Here is an 18,690-nt window from a genome sequence, read left to right as displayed (position 1 = left end):
GTACCAAGAGAGCTTAGTAGCCCAGCATTCCATTGGAAGGAAGTACCACAGTTAAATCAACCAGACCCCTAGACCAAAGTGTAATTCTGGTCTGCGAAGTCAGTGGGCTTGAAGAATGAATAAGAATGGAAATCAAACACAGGGACATTTTATACTTGCATACACCTTACTTGTTTACACATTATTGAACATTGCCCATATTATTTGTATGCATCTATTTTCCACATTGTTCAGCCAGGCAAGAAAGATAAAAGTGTTACTGAGTCGTGCAAAACATCTATCACACTACGCTAAAAAGGCTTCCCACTGTAAGGAAAGTGGCACATATTGTGAGAATATAAATTGAACATTGCTTCACTAAATTTTGGATTTCATAAATTTGGATTTCATAAATTTTCTTTTCAGCTTTGACATTTGGTAATATCTTCATAATCTTCTCTCTTTGCTTCAATGCCATTTCATGGTGGTGTCTCCTGACACACTGGAATTCAATTACACAATTTCAGCTCTACAAAATACTTGTGTCTGGAAGTAGGTCAAACCAGCTACTTCTACAAACAGGAAAAACTTGACTTTGATCATTTTCAATGTCAAAGTTTCAAATTTGCCCTTTGATAAGAGGCAACTGAGGTTTCAGATATTTTAAAGAAAATGCTATTAATCCTTATTTTTCATTAATTCTTCAATGTCCCAGCTCACATCGTGTTTGTTAACATGGCTGAGAAACTACCCTCTGTCCAGATTTTTTAAAATAAATTTTAACACTCTAGGAAATGCAGGACTAAATGTCGGTAAAAACGTAGTTCTGAATGGTAGAGCATGAAACACAGTAGTCTGTATGCTGAATGGTAAAGCATACAGACTAGAAAGTAGGATTTCCTGCAGCCAGGACTGGAAACAGGAAATGCATTGTTCCACCAGAGGGATCCAGGGAATTATATTGATCTAATACTGTATTGTCTCCACAACTCACACTCTGATAAGAGTAGAGGAAGTGAAGTCCCCTGAGAGCCACGCAGATTTCCTAGGAATGAGGGAGTGTATCTTTTCTTGGTCCTTTCAATTGCAAGCCCTAAGGTTCCTGCTGACATCTCTTATCTCCTTTGAATGAGCAGGGAGAAGGTAATAAGGTATCTTGTAAGGTGTTTTTGCTTTTGTAAGTAAAAAGAAAAACAAAATTATTCACTTTTTAAGTCATTTGTCCAATCTAAACTTCCCAATTATCTTACCCTACCTTAGTCAAATAACACTTTGATAGAATTTTAGAACTGGAAGAGACTTCTTTTGTATATTCTATAGAGTTTAGAGTACCTTCTAAAACTGGGTCTTATCTGCTTATCTCTAAATGTCCAAGATACAGAGAAAATCAGAGTTCTAGCTTTGAAAGGCCAGATCAGAAAAAGATAAATCGCAACTATAAGAGACATGAGCAGGGGCCCCATCTGTCCTTTGGAGATGCTCCAAGTCTGCTCTCTCCACTTGAACTTTGTGATACAGCACTATACATAGGTCAGATGATGACGCTCAAGAAAACCCACAAAAACTTTTTATCTTAGACAAGCTGAATTTCATGAGAAATCAAATCTGGCAATTATAAAATTATGCCATGAATGTGGTAATACAGTTTTATTTTCTATGCAAAATAAATATAAAATGACCCCTTAACCCAATTATTGCACTCAGATCAGGGCACTATAGAATTCAAGATTTTATTCGAAGTAAGGTAGGAATAAATATTTTATGCAGAAGAGTCACATGATCTAACTTATATTTAATATTTTTACATTAATACATCTGTTTTAGAGCAATATTTAGTATCAGTTGTATTTTTCAAAGTATTACATACCTAATGGATTTTTTCTCAAAAATGATAAACATGTATTTCTTATTTTTTCAGCAAAAAGACTTATGATTATTAATGATTTAATATCTAGTTTATGATTCTTTTAAAAATGCAAGATAACTAAGAAAACTAATTATCTAATTCAATATAAAATGTACTATGAATATATTTGCTTTCTTTCCTTGCTCAAGGCCTGGAATAGCTGTTGAATGGATGAATGAGTCAAAATTGCTCCAGGCTAGCTGTAGGCTTTGGAGATGTAACCTGATATCTCTGGGTCTCATTCTATTCACCTCTCAAATGTGGGGATTGGACCAAACAATGCCTTCAGTTCTACCTTCTCTAAAATTCCAAATCTAAGTGATTTGGTTACACATCTCAGGGTAAAATTATTTAGCATTATTTAGTACCTCTTTACTGACTCAACCTCCCTCCCTCCTCCAAGAAACCAAACAGCAATGCTGCAAGTTTTCTTTGAGATTTCCAATATCGCTGTGTAAAAAAAAGCAAAGCCAGTAAGTTCTACAACTGAGGGAAAGCTGATGAATGGGGAGTTCTGGAGCAAGGCTGCACCTAAAGATAATGATCTGTAGACTTCAAATTTGGGGGAACAGTGGTAGGTTCTTTGCAGAATTCAGGTGCTCACATAATGTGGCATTTTCTTCACTGCACAACTGACAAAATGATTCTGAAGGAAATACTCAGTAACTCAAAACAAATGTACGGGCTCAATGAAAGAAAGGAGCAAACAAAAAGGAGTTGCTGTCAGGAAATGTACACGATCTGTGGATATTAAACTGTATTCTGTTAACAGGGAAGAATGCTCAGCATTACTACATCTATAAGTTAAAACTGTCTCTCTTTAAATCGCCTTTTCATGTATCATAAGTGTATTAGTCTGCTCGGGCTGCCATAACAATATACTATAGACTGAGGGCTTAAACAGCAGACATTTATTTTCTCACAGTTGGAGGCTGAAGTCTGAGATCAAAATGCAAGGCACTGTCATCTTGCTGTGTGCTCATAAAACCTTTACTTCATGAGCATACACAGAGAGAAGGAGCTCCCTCGTGTCTCTTCTCATGAAGACACTAATCCTATCATATCAGAGCCATACCCTTAGGATTTCATTTAACCTTAATTACCTCCTTAAGGGCCGTCTCTCCAAATACAGTCACACTGGGGATTAGGGCTTCCCACATATGAATTTTGGGGAGACACAATTCATTCCAAGCAATAAGTTTGACCATGAAAGCAAAGAGCAGGCACTGAATGCTTCTCCATGTTCTCCTTTTCTTTCTTTGACTCACCATTACTAAAAACAGAAATAATATGAAAAAATGAATGTTTCAGTATCCATTCATCATGTAGCACCCAAAGAGAAACACAACTGGGGGGCTAGTGATTCCCTAGGATGGATTCCACTTCTAATGTGCATTTGTTTTATCATTTAAGAATATTTAATCATGCTATAGAAGACAAGAGAACAAATGGGGTGGATTAAACCTACAGTTTGCGTTAAATGTAGATCAGTAGTTAGTAAGTAGAGCACATGCGTGTTAAGCACAGGTACTAAATATCTGGGGCAACTGAGCACTAAATATTCATGATGCACTAAATATATAAGAGGCACGAAGTATCCCCAATATGCAGGAAGTACTCGATAGTCTTGATGTCTTAATTCAGCCACTGATTAGTGGAACCCATGGCCACATATCCTTTGCCCAAAGAACGCAAATAAAACCCAGAGCTGCTCAGCAGGCTAAGTGGCAAGCTAGAGCCATGGCCAGGTGAACTTGCCCTTATATCTCTCTGAGACAGCAAGTGTGTGTCTCCGGCTCAAGGCACCTTCTGTCTGTTGGTCCCCTTGTTGCAACCACATTTCTGGTCCTCATAACCACACCATCAGTGGGGAATGCTGATGTGGCAGAGAGAGTGAGAGAGAGACAGAGAGGAGATATGAGTACTGCCTATCCCAGGACTCAGGTAGTGCTGTCCTTTCACCTGTGTGCATGATATCCTAAGTGTGTTAACTTACCCATCTCTTTCCCCTTGCTTCTCACTGTATGTTTCAAATTGATTTCATAAACCATGGAGTTTATGACCATCCTAATCGGGTCTGTGAGTCTTCCTGTCCCATGACTCTGGGATGGATAACTTGCTGGTAATGTATCAGAGGCTACAAGGTAATTTCCCACATAACATCCCTAAAGGGCAATGTCATCAAGAACAGCAGCAAGTCTTGAGCAAATCCCAGGCTCTTGCTTTACCTCTTCTTGTTTCCACTCACCTTGCATCAGCCAGAGTTGCTCGTGCCACAGCCCAGGCTGTAACAAATGCCGCTGGAAACCCTGCAATCAGAAAAGGATTCAGAGACCATATTTCTTTTAAGATTAAGGGATTTTTTTCTTATATTCATCACATAAAAATATACTATTAAAAGATGAGAGATCAAAACAGGCATGAAAAATGTTGCTATGTGAATATGAAAAGTCCACTTAATTTTCATCTTGTTCGTTTGAGAAGGGAGGTGGTACACTGATGTTATTCGTTCTCAAAAGTCTGAAGATGAACACTGGCTCTATTATCCTTTGAGGGGTGTAAGGTTAAGACATGTATGGAGGGGACTGAAGTTCCCGGGGTCAAAGGCAGGCGGTGGTCGGTGCATCCAACTTTGCCTCTTGAAATGCCGAAAGCCACATGCTTTCCAAGAGGAGTGAAGCAACAAGAGGGACTCATGAGAAGTGGCAGAAAGGCTGCTGTTCTAAAATAGTCAAATTTTCTCATTCTAAAAGTTGAAGGCATAGAGAGGCTACACTGCAAGTTACAAAATTAGGAAGTTTTGATCAGTTTAGCCCTTCTTTTTTTTTGTTCATATCGGCTCCAGACAGAAGCATTGCAGGCACTGAAAGCTTAGCAAAGGGTGGTGCTATATTAGTTTGATGATTTGAGCATGACATATTTCTCCTTCATAAACAATAAACACCTATGAGCTTACAACATCAACTCTATTATACTGACTTTCCATGAGTCCTTTGCCCCCAGTAAAGGTTGACTGCTCAGTTCACGCTATACTTGGACTCTGACATCACAAAAAATCACAAACCATAACTTTTATGCAGCACTGCAACAGAAGATCAAAGGATTTAATGGATAACTTTTCATTATGTGGCCTTTTAGAAAGAAGTTTTAAAAAAAGAAAGAGAAACCATAGGAAGCACCTTACAAAGAGAGGAAAAAAATTTAACTCAGAACATTTTTTAACACAATATTCTTTACCTTTTAAAAAACACATTTCTAAATTTTCAGATATATTTTCTAAGCAAAAAAAGTAAACATAAAAATAGATTCAGATGAAAAAAATTTCAGAAAAAAATTAAAATAAGGTGATATCCCACAAAAGGGAATTTCTTTGGTCTCCTTAGTGATCTAATTGAATTTAACCTCAGCCTGCCTGTGTGGCTATTTAACTTTATGACTCTATATTCCCATTTTATTTATTGTTTTTATATAACTCCTTTTTTAAAAATTCTGCTCGAATTCTATGTTCTAGGAAATTTTTGTCAAAAGAGATCTACCCAATTCTGGTTAATTCTTAGGTTCAGCTTGCTATTCTATCTATCTATCTAGTCCACCTATCCATCCATCTGTATAAACATATATCCACTTAGCACTTATTAAATGCCTTTTCATTTGTTAAGAACTGTTATAGTCTCAGAAGATTAAAAAAAAGAACAGAATAAACAATATTGCTGTTTTCCTGAAACATATTCTGGTATGGGAGGCAAAATTAATAACACAACTTCAGTTATCAATTAGCGCTATGAAGAAAAAACAAGAATGACACTATGTAATGGAGAGAGCACGGCTCCTTCTGACAGAATGGTTCAAAAAGGTCTGACATGGATCCCTTTGCTGTTCTACTGCCTTGGTTATCTTTAAAAAGTGTCTGCCTTTGATCAAAATGTTCACATTTTCTCATTTGCAGGTCTTCATCTTCTGCTTCCTTTACAATCTCCTGATCAGGCAATTTCCTGAATGATGATCTATATATAGAACATTGATTAATGGTGCTGGATTTGGAATTATGTTTTAAATGATAATTATAGCAAATACTTTATATCAGACACCATGTCTTAATGAAATTGCTTTTCTCATCCACTTGGAAGACCCTCATTCACAAGATGAGCACAGAGACAACCATGGAGGAATAAAGAACAGAAACCACCTTGAGGCTTTTTAAGAATTTTTGGTCACCAATCTTAGTGTCACATTATTACATAATTGAGAACACATAAATAAAGGGAAAAATCTTTGAAGTCTAGATGTTATTTTAAATTTAAGTGTTACTTTAAGTAAATTTAATGTAAATTGGAATGTTATTCTATATTTGTATTTATCTTAAGAGCTGAGTTATTTTCATAAAATACATCAGTATAAATAAGTGATTCTGAGAGGGAAGCAATCTCTGGTCTAAGAATAAGTAGACTCGACTTTTGGTGTGGCTTCATTATTATTCTCCCTTAAAATGAAGGTTTGGACTAATAGTAGTCAAAAAAACTTCAGCAATTAAACACTTTCTTCAAATAAAAACTTATACAGCAGCCCACTGCATAAGACAGAGATGCCTTGAAGCCAAAGTGGGGTAAAAGGGTCTTGCCATATGGGCCCATGTAATTTTGTCTTGTTTTGGACACTTCAGAGACTTCATAGAACCCAACCTCAGCCTTACCCTCCTCCTGAAATGCTACTGTGGTATTGCAAAGTCATAGCTTGATCATGAAGTGTAGAGTTAACCCTAAAAATTAGAAACCCATCATGACATGGGGATTCCCAGATTTGCTACAGACATACAATGTCTTACTAACCAGAAACCTTGATTCCCCTGGGAATCCAGTCTATGTTGACTGGTCAGACATAAAGCTCCAAGCTATGTCTTCAGTTCCCTCTCTACTCACTGCAGGATGCTGGAATTTAGTATCTATCACTTGCTGATTCATTCTTTGAGGAACCTAAAAATTCGTCTATATAATTTTGATAGAATTGTTCTCAAGTCTCATAGGACTCTAAGGCCATACTGAATGAGCCTTTCCTCTCTGTAAGGAAAACTGCAGAGCCTTTAAAGTTTTCCATTGTTACAAAGATGAGTGTCTATTTATGAAACTTCAGAAGAGTTACCCTCTCCTGAGATGGAATTACTACAGTTAAAAAAAGAAATCTTTAAAAAATATATCTAATTCATAGTCTAAAATCTGCTCTAGAAGAAGAGTAAGGCATTATGAAAAAGGACCAATCTAAAACAGAAGAGCTACAATGGAAAAGAAAATGTTTACTGAATTAAATATTGCCAGTGGGCAGAAACTGTAGAAGATCAATTGGTGGAGAGGAGGTGGAATCTTGAAACCGGGTGAACACACAGAGATAAATCTACATAATGGTTACAAATATAAATTTAAATTTGACTATAATTTATTTTCTTTTAAACAGATAATAACCTGTAGAATTTTTTAATGATAAGTAGTAAAACCCCAAATTACATCTTGAAGGTCTGGAAAAAGTAATAAGCAGGGAGAACCAAATTCCTAATCTTTCATAAAGTAGGGCCAAAATATAGATCTTTTATTGACTCTAATGGTTAAATATAATTTTAACTTTAAGATAACGTTAAGGTAGAATTAATAATGGCATTAAAAGTCATAGGGCAAGGGAGAAACAGTTTTTCTAGATTTTTAAATTCAGCTTAAAGCAAACAACGAAGATTTTTAATTGTATAAAGGTGTTATATTGACTATCATAAATAATTTTATGAAGAACAGACTTTATAAATTAAATATTTTGAATATAATACATATGATGAGAATAGGCTTACAAAAAATAAAATAACCTAAAGGGTCAGACTCCATGCTTCTTGTGTGCTGGGACTTTAACATATATCTTGTATTTCAATTATATATACTGCCAAATGGATGATCAAAAATTGTTTGCTGGATTGAAATCATTTTATACAGAGATAATAAAATTGGAAGTGTAGTACCTTCTCCTGATTATTTTAAGATAATACAAAATATGAAAATGTTCTACAAGAAAGCTTGGCAACAGGGACGTGACTACGTGGTATAACCAGGATAGATGCTTTTATATGATAATACGTACATTCTGGCATCTCATCTGACAGGTGAAAATTAAGAATGGCTGCTAATACAGAGGTAAATTACCACATTCAATAAGGATAAAGAAGCAAGAATGACACTTTTTTTCCTATTATGTTGTATATTATATCCCCAGTACTTATTTATCTTATAACTGGAAGTTTGTTACCTTTTGACTGACCTTTTAAATATAGAATTAAATATATTTTTTAAATATGTAGTTGGAACTGAGAATAAAGTGCCTTATTCATGAGAAAATTGAGCAGGGATAGGAAAAATTAAGAAAATGGTTAGTTGAAAGAAAAGAAGCATAGTCATCATTAGAATTTGCCTTTACTCCCCTATACATCTTGTTTTGTGATAAAGATATACAAAAAACAGTCATTTTAAATATCTGCCTTCAATTTACTAAGGCAGACATGGCATATGTTCCTCTTTAGATGGTAATTTCCTTCCCTGCCAACTTATTATTAAGAACCAGCAAAATCAATGTAAATAATGCAACTCCACATACCATTACAAAGTGAGTAATAAAGTGCTGAGTATTTACCTAGCTAAAGAGAGCTTAAAGTTATAATAATTGGGTCCAAATGAACAACAAAGGAATCCAAGCAAATTCTCTTCTCTAGTGAAGCCAATAAATCACTGGAAGAAAGTCTGAAACTGGGTTCACTATGGATTAGTCTAGCAAGGATCCTGCAAAGCAGCTATAATGTTTTGATATTTATTTTTCTTATAGAAAGTTGGAAAAATGAGTCTGAAATAAAAATGATATTTTAAAATCATACTCTCAGTGTTGAGATAAGAGAAGATAATCTATTCATCAAATAGAGTTGGATATTTACTTCAGCAGCAGAGAGAAATTCTTAAAAGAATATTACTATTTTTTAATTATATATGCCCTAGCCTAGAGCATTTATTTTTTTGGAGTTGCAAAGAGAGAAGCCGGAAGATAGACCAACCATAGAACCATAACTCTGTAAAGATTACTTGTTACTGTTTTAATTGTGGTTAATTACATAATATTGCATGTAAGATGCTTTTTGTAAAGTGATCTTCCATGTAGATACTACTTGCTTTCATGCATGTTCTTAAACCATTCGGTGAAATGAAGATTTCAAGTTGTGATGCTTCTCTACTGTAATTGTCACTCTTATGACAAAATTTTGTGGACAAATAATTAAAGTTGTAATGGAAGGTGAGAACCTCATACTTGCATAGAAGCTCACTGGAACCCTCACTGTGTTTTTAATTCTCATTTTCATAGAAAGATATGAAACCTAGTTTCCTGGGTTTCAGTGAGGCAAACTCCTGATTTTATAGAGCGACAAACTGAGTGATACAGCCCAAATAAGAGCTGACAGGGGAATTTGCTATCAAACCAATATGTAAATAAAGAAAAACAAGTTTATTACTAGTGTGACCAATGTCATAGAAAACCAAAAAATAAAATGGAACTCAGACCAATTCATTGTTGAATTTTCTATCAACATCTTTACCAACTTCTAGTAATTATGTGGGTACACAGATATAATTTTGCCTTGAAGGCAAACTACCAAAAAACTGTTGAGAAAATTTCCAAAGTACCCTAAACAAATAAAGTGTATCTTTTTTTATTTTAGTAACTGTTAGTCAAAGATAAGGGAGAGCCTAAAAACAAACTGCTTTCAGAAATAAAATTTTATTCACAACAATTATTATTTCATAATAAATAATGCTTGACAATAAATTGACCCTTTTTCTTCTTAAAGGTTATTAACTAACAGGAAATTCAATATCCTTTACTTCATGTTTTCAAACGTTAAGACAATATTAAGATAAAACAGGCCAAAAAATTCTTATTTTGATGGGAAAAAAAAAACTTCAAATTTAATCTTGAGCCACTTGGTTGATTTTTTTCCCTGTGCTGAGCACGTCATAATTTGGATATTAAAATAGCAACTGTTAATATTGAGACTTCTTAATTTTAACCACATATGAGTTTTAATTTTTCTTAAATTATAACAAACAACATCCTTTCTCCACATCACATTGAGTTAGTGCCTAATTCAGTAATCCCTCTAGTACTGACAAGGCATTTTTGGAATGTGAGCTGAATATCCTTTTTTTTAAATTATTTATGCCAAAAGTAATTTGAATTATTTCCTTCCAAAAGACATGGTATATCTACATAATTAATTTGTAATTTGCATTGTTAAATGCAGTCAAGATGGTCCTATAAATTCCTTTCTGGCATTCTCATCATATGACCTAGAATTACAAATCAAAGATGCATCATTATAGCTTAGAAATTCAAAAATCAAAATTTTTAGGATGAAATTATTGTTAAATCAAGACATTGACATAAGATATGATGAGCACAGCAGTTCTAAATGTACATGGCTAACAAGGCATTTCCCCCAAAGAATCCTCTCAAGAATCTGGCCTAAGAACACTAACCCTAAGTTAAAAGTGAAAAGTTTGTTACCGCTGGGAGGATTATAGACTTGATCTTAATAAATTTCCTGAATAAATAATTAACGAGAAAGAAAGGATAAAGATAGAATAGGGAGGGATTATTTCAGGAAAATGACAGAAAGAATGCTAATGACAGGCAAGACAGAAAGCCCTACAATCCATAATCCAGTTGAAAAGGAAAGGAGACAGAAATGCCTTACCCCAGCCTATCAAGGTGAAGCCCCACAGGTACTTGGTGTCCGAAAAGAACGCCACAAAGATTAAACTATGCAGATAGAGGCCTTCCACCAAGATCCAATAGTAGTTTGTAGCCAAGAAGTAAATAAACATCACAACTGCAATCTTGCACCCAATCTGTTACAAATAAACCAACATTGCACCATATTAGAATTCCTAATCGTACTTGTTCCAACATTAGACCACTTAAAAAGCAGTTCCTCCATTTCTTTTTTATAATCTAATATCTCTTGTACCTGGGAAGGCCAAGACTTTTGAAAGAGAACAGAACAAAGTTATTTTAACATAGCATTTCTAAGACTGCTGGCTTGATTCTATTTTTAAAATAAGATTTTTATTCCTTTAGAGGTTACAAGAAATCACTTTTCCTTAAGTTTTCTTGTTTATAAAAATACTTGATCATCAGAGAAAATTAGGAAAATAAAGAAAAGCATAAAGAGGAAAAATTATCCATCATTCTACCATGAATTTATTTTATTCTGGTCTTTTGTATGCCCCAAAAGTTAATGGCTTAAAATGATAAACATTTAATATGTCTTATGAATCTATGGATTGGCTAGATGATTCTGCTGATTTGGGCAAAGCTCAGCTAATCTTGGCTAGGCTCACTCATAGAGGTCTACCCTCAACTGACACACCATCACACCTACTTCATTCTAGTTCATTTAAAAAGTCACAAAGCCAATCCAGAATTAGAATCAGCAGAGATACCAATGAACTGCATGGCAAAGGGCAAAGATACCGACAGCGTTAATTCACACCATCAATACAATCAATCTATTCTACTTAATTTCCAGATATATTGCTTCAATGGTGATAATGCTTCTCATTAACTGAATTATTGGGTGATTCTACTTACTAAATAACAACAGGACATTTAAGAGCAGAATCAAGTACCATGGAATCTTATTTGGGAACAAGTCTTTGAGTCTACAATAAAGGAACTAAATGCCCTGGGTTTTTAAATCCCAAGCTCCTGGTCTTGCAGGTGGGCTTTTTACTTTTGAAAGTGGTGAGCCATGCAAGGGCTCATGGTGAAAACACTTACATATTGTGATTTGTCCACAGGAGGCACGTCTATGGAACTTTGTAGGTCATCTTGCATTATCAGGGACTGCAGCTCCTTTACTCCTATGTGAGCATGGACCACTCTGTCCTTGACAAAGATGCTCGCAGCTCTCAGCATGAAGGACACAAATAAGTGCATGTGGATATAGTTCCTAGTACAATGCAATCGTCTATGGAGAGAAAATATTCAGTATTTAGAGTTGAATAAAATTAGAAATGGAGAAAGAAAATACATAAATGAGCTCAAACTCCTCCCAGATTCAAATTTATCCTGATCGGCTACCATGGTTATGCAGATTATGCAGTGTTAAATATTATGCTATATTATACTATAGCATTACATTATACTATATATTAAGGTAATAAATAATTGATGGAGAACCACCTTGAACAGGGGTAAGCCTTATTAAAACTGGAATGTTCACATTTTCAATATATTCTCTATAAGAAAAAGTAAGATATTTTGATAGAATTACGCCATTTTATTTCCTAGGAATGTTAGAGAGAAAACAAGCTTCCTTTAATATAAAAAGCTTTGGAATTATAAAAGGATCTTAGACACAAGTTAAGTCAGTAACATACTCAGGAGTAGATATAGCAGCATCAACTAGTACAGAAAGGTAACTCCAAAAAAAAAAGATTTCTTTTAAGTTTGATTAAAACAAAAACAAAAACACCAGGAAAAGGGATGTATAATCTGGTCAAAAGGCCCAGCTCTACCATTGCTTGACTATGAAAAAAGCTGAGCTTTCGGGCTTCCCTGGTGGCGCAGTGGTTGAGAATCTGCCTGCTAATGCAGGGGACACGGGTTCGAGCCCTGGTCTGGGAAGATCCCACATGCCACGGAGCAGCTGGGTCCGTGAGCCACAACTACTGAGCCTGCGCGTCTGGAGCCTGTGCCCCGCAACGGGAGGGGCCGCGATAGTGAAAGGCCCGCGCACCGCGATGAAGAGCGGTCCCCGCACCGCGATGAAGAGTGGCCCCCACTTGCCGCAACTAGAGAAAGCCCTCGCACGAACCGAAGACCCAGCACAGCCAAAGATAAATAAATAAATAAATAAATAAAATAAATTAAAAAAAAAAATCATTTAAAAAAAAAAAAAAAAAAAAAAAAAAAAAGCTGAGCTTTCGTGTACAATGAACACACTGATACTACGTCTCTTCCTGAAAAGACAAAGTACTCAAGTATAAGGAAGTAAGAAATGTTTTAATCCAGAAGAAAAAGAAGAAATGTTTTAATCCAGTAATATATTTTTATATTTCATAATATAGAAAGAATCTACTGTTAAATACTCTGATAAACTATTATGTAAACTGAGGAATTATTACTTAGTCATTTGTATCCTCCTGAAATTTCACGTAACTTTTATTCTCATAAATATCTATTATTCTGAACAACCACAGCTAACTTTGATGTAATGGAATGAACTCTGGATCTGAGTCAGAAGATGAAGGTTCTGTTTCCAGCTGGACCACCTATGACCTTGTGACTTTGAACACTGAGCTTCAGTTTCTTGTCTCTCAAATGAGATCATCCCTGCCAAGCCAACTTCACGAGGCTATTTTGAGGAACCCCTCTACAACCCCACAAATGTGATCATGTTACCCTTCTACTTAAAAACTTCATTGGCTCCCTGTACACTACCTTATAAGACAAAATTCAAAGCCCTTGACAAGAGTCTGTAAAACCTAATGCCACAAAATCTAGTTTCTCCCCGGCCATTCCCATATGGCCACTCCCCCCTATGCATCAAATGCTGCATTCATATGGGACCCTTCTATATTCCCTGCGTATACTCTGCTCCTTTGTGCCTCTGACCTTTGTACATTCTGTTTCCATCATTTGGAATATGCCAAATTCCTTCTCATCATTCAGTATCAGCTCACACACCAGTTGTTCTGGGAAATCTCTCTCCCTTATCTTGTTAGTTTTAGACTAGTTCCTTAGTATTCCCAAAGCCCTTTATGAAACCTGCATTACAGTACTAATAATATTTTAATTGATAATCATCTAATGTGTCAGTTTCTCTCAATGGTGTATATACTACTTTTCTGGTCTTCAACATATCTTAACTTGGCCTCCATCAATACCAAAAAGGGACTATCACATGATAGAGAAAAACGCTTGTTGAACCAATGGACTAGTAAATCAATAAAGCAAAAGCTTTGGAAATATAAACTACACCACTATACCACTACTATATGAGAAACTGTTGGAAGTGGTTGGAATATTACAACTAGTCATTATTTATTAATTCAACAAATATTTACTGAGCACCAGGACTTATCAAGTACTACTGAGAGTGCAGCAATGAGCAAACAGAAATAAATAAATGCCTACTCTTGTGTGGCTTTACATTCTAGAGGGAGAGACAAAAAATAAAAAGATAAATAAGTAAAACATCAGATAATACATTAGACAGTTATAAATCAGAGGAGAAAAGTAAACTAGGAAATAGGTATGAGAAGTTTCAAGGAAGAGAAGATTGTAAGATAATAGGAAACAAAATATAAAATTTTTCTTTTAGTTATAGTTTCTGTTAATTTCTAAATCCTCTATTTCTATTTTCTAATGTATCATCTAACCTCACTCCTTCTTTTCCTGCATATAATTTAGCACTAAATTTTTTCAATTGTACAATCTTAATTTAATATATCTCAAAACTGTCCATTTCTATCCAATCCCCAAGGCCACTGCCCTAGGCCAGGCCACCATTTTCTTGTCCTGATGACTCTACTAGCATCTTCCAAATGGGCTTCCTACCACCAGTTCACACTCCACCTGACAATGCACGTTCCATGTCACTCCTGTGCTTAAAATCCTTCATGGCTCCTCACTGGCTCTTAGGGTGAAGTTCAGATTCCATACACAGGTCTCAATACATTCCCAACCCTGCTTACCTCTAGCCTCAGTGTCCATCACCTGCCTACAGCAAAATTCTCAATTCTCAGATATTCCATGCTTTTTCTTGATCTAAACAGGTTTGGAACTCTCCTCAGTCTCCTCTTTTGGTTAAGTTTTGTGTATACTCATGTGTCATTTGAGATGTCACTTCATTTGGGAAGTCTTCTCTCTTATCCCTCCTCTGTCCTCCCAAATCACTATAAGCCACCTGAATCACAGCACTTCTCAAACTGTAAACTCATTGTTTTCTCAGCTATTTGTGTCACAAACCAGCTGCAAGCATCAGCCTATACACATAGTCCACTGTTTTATCTCCATATTGGCGTTCAAAATTCTGTGTTGATTTAGATTAAGTTGAATTGAATTAGACAAAAGTTTAAGTGGATAAAAATTAAACCACAGCAAAAGCAATATATAGTATTTCTTTATATATGATATCAAATCAATTAGAGATTATTTAAAATGAATTTCTGTCCCATGGCACCAAAATCACTTGGGAAAAGTGAAATAAGTCTTTACATCATGAGTGAAAATTTTTGTAACTCACTTGACAATAGTCTGCGTCACTTTGCAAAAATATACTACAATGCAGATCTATTGGCTTAATGGTTTCATACTGCTTTGATGCTTTAAGTTTTTAAACAAACAAACAACAAAGAAGAACCCTGAATTTTTCATCAAAAATAAATTGTCAAAGTCAAATAATTTTACACTAGGCTGAATTCAGAAACTTGTGTTTGGGAAAAGTATTTGGAGGCACACAGATTATGAGAGGTCTGTGTCTTTGATGAATAAGAAACAGAACTGCCCCTTCATGGAGAAAGTGATTGGGAATCACTCACCTGAAGTAACCAATGATGAGAATAGCCACGGCCAGAGATCCAAAGGAGACAGAGTAACCAATAGTGTACATGACATAGAGGCGCTCAAAGAATTCTTGCTGGAGGGCAACAGATTTAATCAGAAAAGCAGGTTTGAACAAATAATTTGATGTAGATAAACTTAAAAATTGTGCTTTTAACCTCTTTAAAGATAGGCAACGTGTGACCACATTCGTATAATATACAGGTTATTTTTCTGGTCTTCCTTTTACTCCCTAAATTCAAGTCAGGGTTAAAGATATAATTAAAATATTTGGCATTTCTTCTTGCTTAAGTGAGGCCAAATTCAATGTTACAAAATTTACTTCATGTATTTTTACAGTGTTCATTTTAACTAATTGGAACTGTATATCTAACGTGATATTTGGAGTAAATAAAACACATGTTACAGACTATTTTAAAACTGGTAAAAAAAATATGTCACTTTTGGAATATTAGTTCTAGTTTTCTTTAGCTTTTTTATTGAGCTGTAGTTTACATGAAACAAAATGTGCAAATTTAAAATGAGCAGTTTGATGGGTTTTGACAAACCAAGTTCGTTGTGCTGCTTGCTAGTCAGAAATCCACCCACCATCCACCCCCAGGTAACTACTGTTACAATTTCTGTCACCACAAATTAGCTTTATCTGTTCATGTACTTCATATATTTCTCAACTGTTCTTATACTTCTTGGAATTATATAGTATATACTCTTTTTGTCAGTATACTGTTTTGATATTCACTGATATTGTTGCATGAATCAATGGCTCATTCCTTTTTTTTTTTTTTGTATTTTAAAATAACTCTAGATTCAAAAGAAGTGGAAAAGATAGTAAAAAGGGTCCTATGTACCCTTCACACAGTATCCTCCAATGCTTACATCTTACATAAGTTCACTAAAATATCAAACCAGGAATTTGGCATTGGTGCAATTCATGTTTTTACAGTTTTGTGTCATTTTATTACATATGAAAATTTTTGTAACCTCCTCTGCAATCAAGATACAGAACTATTCCATCACCACAAAGATGTTCCTTGTGCTGTTTCCTTTACAGTCATACCTACCCTGTTCCTCTCCACCATCCTTATCACCTGCCAATCATTAATCTGTTTTCTATCTCTATAATTTTGTCATTTCGTAAATGTTATAGAAATGAAATCATACAGAACATGATCTTTGAGATTGTTTTTCTTCACTCAGAGTAATAACCTCAAGATCCATTCAAGTTGTTACACATACCAAGTTTGTTCTTTTTTATTTCTGCATAGTACTGCATGGTATGCATGTAACTTACATATATCATATTTGAAATGAGTTTCAAACTTTGTAGATAACATACAAAGTTGGGTCATGTTTTTTATAGACTCTTTCAATCTCTGTTAATTGGTATATTAAGACCATTTGCTTTTAATATAATATTGATATGTTAAGGCTAAGTCCGTCATTTTATATTTTTATTTTCTGTTATGTTTTTCATTTCTGTGTTTTGCTTTTCCTGCCATCCCTGGTTACTTGAACATTTTGTAGAATTCCATTTTGACTTATATTTTTGTATAGTGCTTTCGGTGGTGGTTCTCGGTATTACATTATATAGCTTGATGTGGAAGATTTGATCATTGAATTTTCACCTTTCTTCTATTCTAATTAAACATTGAAAAGTATAAATCTTTCTCTACACTCTGCTTTCGCTGTTTCCCACAATTTTTTATATATATTGAGCTTTCATATTTATTCAGTTCAAACTTTTGCCATTGGTCACATAATTTCCAACTATTTATGAATTGTATACATATTTTAATTTATTTTCAATTAATTCTTTTGTGGTCAGAGAACATACTCCATAAGATTTTAATCTTGAGATTTATTGAAACTTGTTTTATAGCCCAGCATATGTTCTATCTTGATAAAATTTTGGTGAGTACTTTAAAAGAATGTAAATTTTGCAGTTATTGTGTATATTATTCTATAAATGTCAATTTATTCAAATTGTTTGAAATATATTCTATAGAAGGTTTTGTCCAATTGTTCTATCAATTACTAAGAAAATGGCATTCTTTAAAATGTCAACATGCTGGAATTTGGTTATTTCTCCCTTTAGCTCTGACAAATTTTGCTTCATGTAATTTGAAGCTCCTAAATGCATGTATATTTAGGATTATTTCCTCTTGGTAAGTTGATTCTTTATAATTTGAAATGTCCCTCCATCTTGGTAATTACACTTATCTGTATCTTTATATTTAGAGTACATTTCTCAAAGACAGCAAACTACTGAGTCATACTTTAATTATTCATTCTGACAACCTCTGCCTTTTAAGCGAAATGTTTAGTTCACTTACCTTGAATACAATCATTGCTATGGCTGGGTTTAAATCTAACATATAGGTATTTGCATTCTAAATGTCCTATCTTTTCTTTGTTCCTCTGTACCTACTTCCTTACCTTTTATTGGGGGGTAGGGGATGGGGAAATCAATCAAGTATTTCTTAGTATTTCACATGTGGGTTTGTCTTTTGTTTTGGGGTGGGGGGCAGCTTAAGGGATCTTAGTTCCCTGACCAGGGGTTGAACCCTGGCCCTTGGCAGTGAAAGCTTGGAGTCCTAACCACTGGAATGCCAGGGAATTCCCAAAACTTGTGTTATTTTTTAGCAGTTACTATAGAGACTTGGTTATGCATCTGAACTTATTAGAGCCTACATTTAAGTAATATTGAACTGTTTCACCATATAAATAGAACTTTAAAATCATGTACTCAATTTTGCTCCCCTAGCCTTTGTCCCTTTTAGATTTTGTTCTGCATAATTTATAAACCCCAATAAGAGGCTATTATGTTTGCTTTAAGCAGTCAACAGATTTTAAATGAATTAAATTATAGATATAAAGATAGATATAAACATAGCAATAAATAAGGATAGGTATATATAGTTCTGTTTATTATTTTAGTCTGTCATTTTTATCCACATATACACCTATTCTGGTACTCCTCATGCCTTTCCGACAATCTATGCTTCCATCTGGTATATTTCTCTCCTGCCTAGAGAATTTTTTTGAGCATTTCTTATACTGAAAGTCTGATGAAGATGACCTCTCTCGGATTTTTTCTGTCTGAAAAATATCATTATTTTGCCTCTGTCTTAATGAATATTATCACTTTAAAGATATCATTCCATTGT

The 18,690-nt window shown here is 34.7% G+C and overlaps 1 protein-coding gene across 1 annotated transcript in view; it reads right to left on the bottom strand.

Moving 5' to 3' along the window:
• Positions 1-18,690, bottom strand: part of PTH2R (parathyroid hormone 2 receptor) — a 108,992-nt gene that overhangs the window by 29,841 nt on the left and 60,461 nt on the right. The window contains exons 5-8 of the mRNA XM_007187830.2: positions 15,502-15,599; positions 11,735-11,924; positions 10,650-10,803; positions 4,134-4,194 (exon numbers count right to left, since the gene is read on the bottom strand). Of these exons, the coding sequence (XP_007187892.2) occupies positions 4,134-4,194; positions 10,650-10,803; positions 11,735-11,924; positions 15,502-15,599 (503 nt within the window). The remainder of the gene's footprint in view (positions 1-4,133; positions 4,195-10,649; positions 10,804-11,734; positions 11,925-15,501; positions 15,600-18,690) is intronic.

The sequence above is a fragment of the Balaenoptera acutorostrata genome, chromosome 8, assembly GCF_949987535.1.
Source record: "Balaenoptera acutorostrata chromosome 8, mBalAcu1.1, whole genome shotgun sequence".
Taxonomy (NCBI): domain Eukaryota; kingdom Metazoa; phylum Chordata; class Mammalia; order Artiodactyla; family Balaenopteridae; genus Balaenoptera; species Balaenoptera acutorostrata.
The sequence above is the reverse complement of the archived record's forward strand: the minus strand, read 5'-3'. Positions and strand labels throughout refer to the sequence as shown.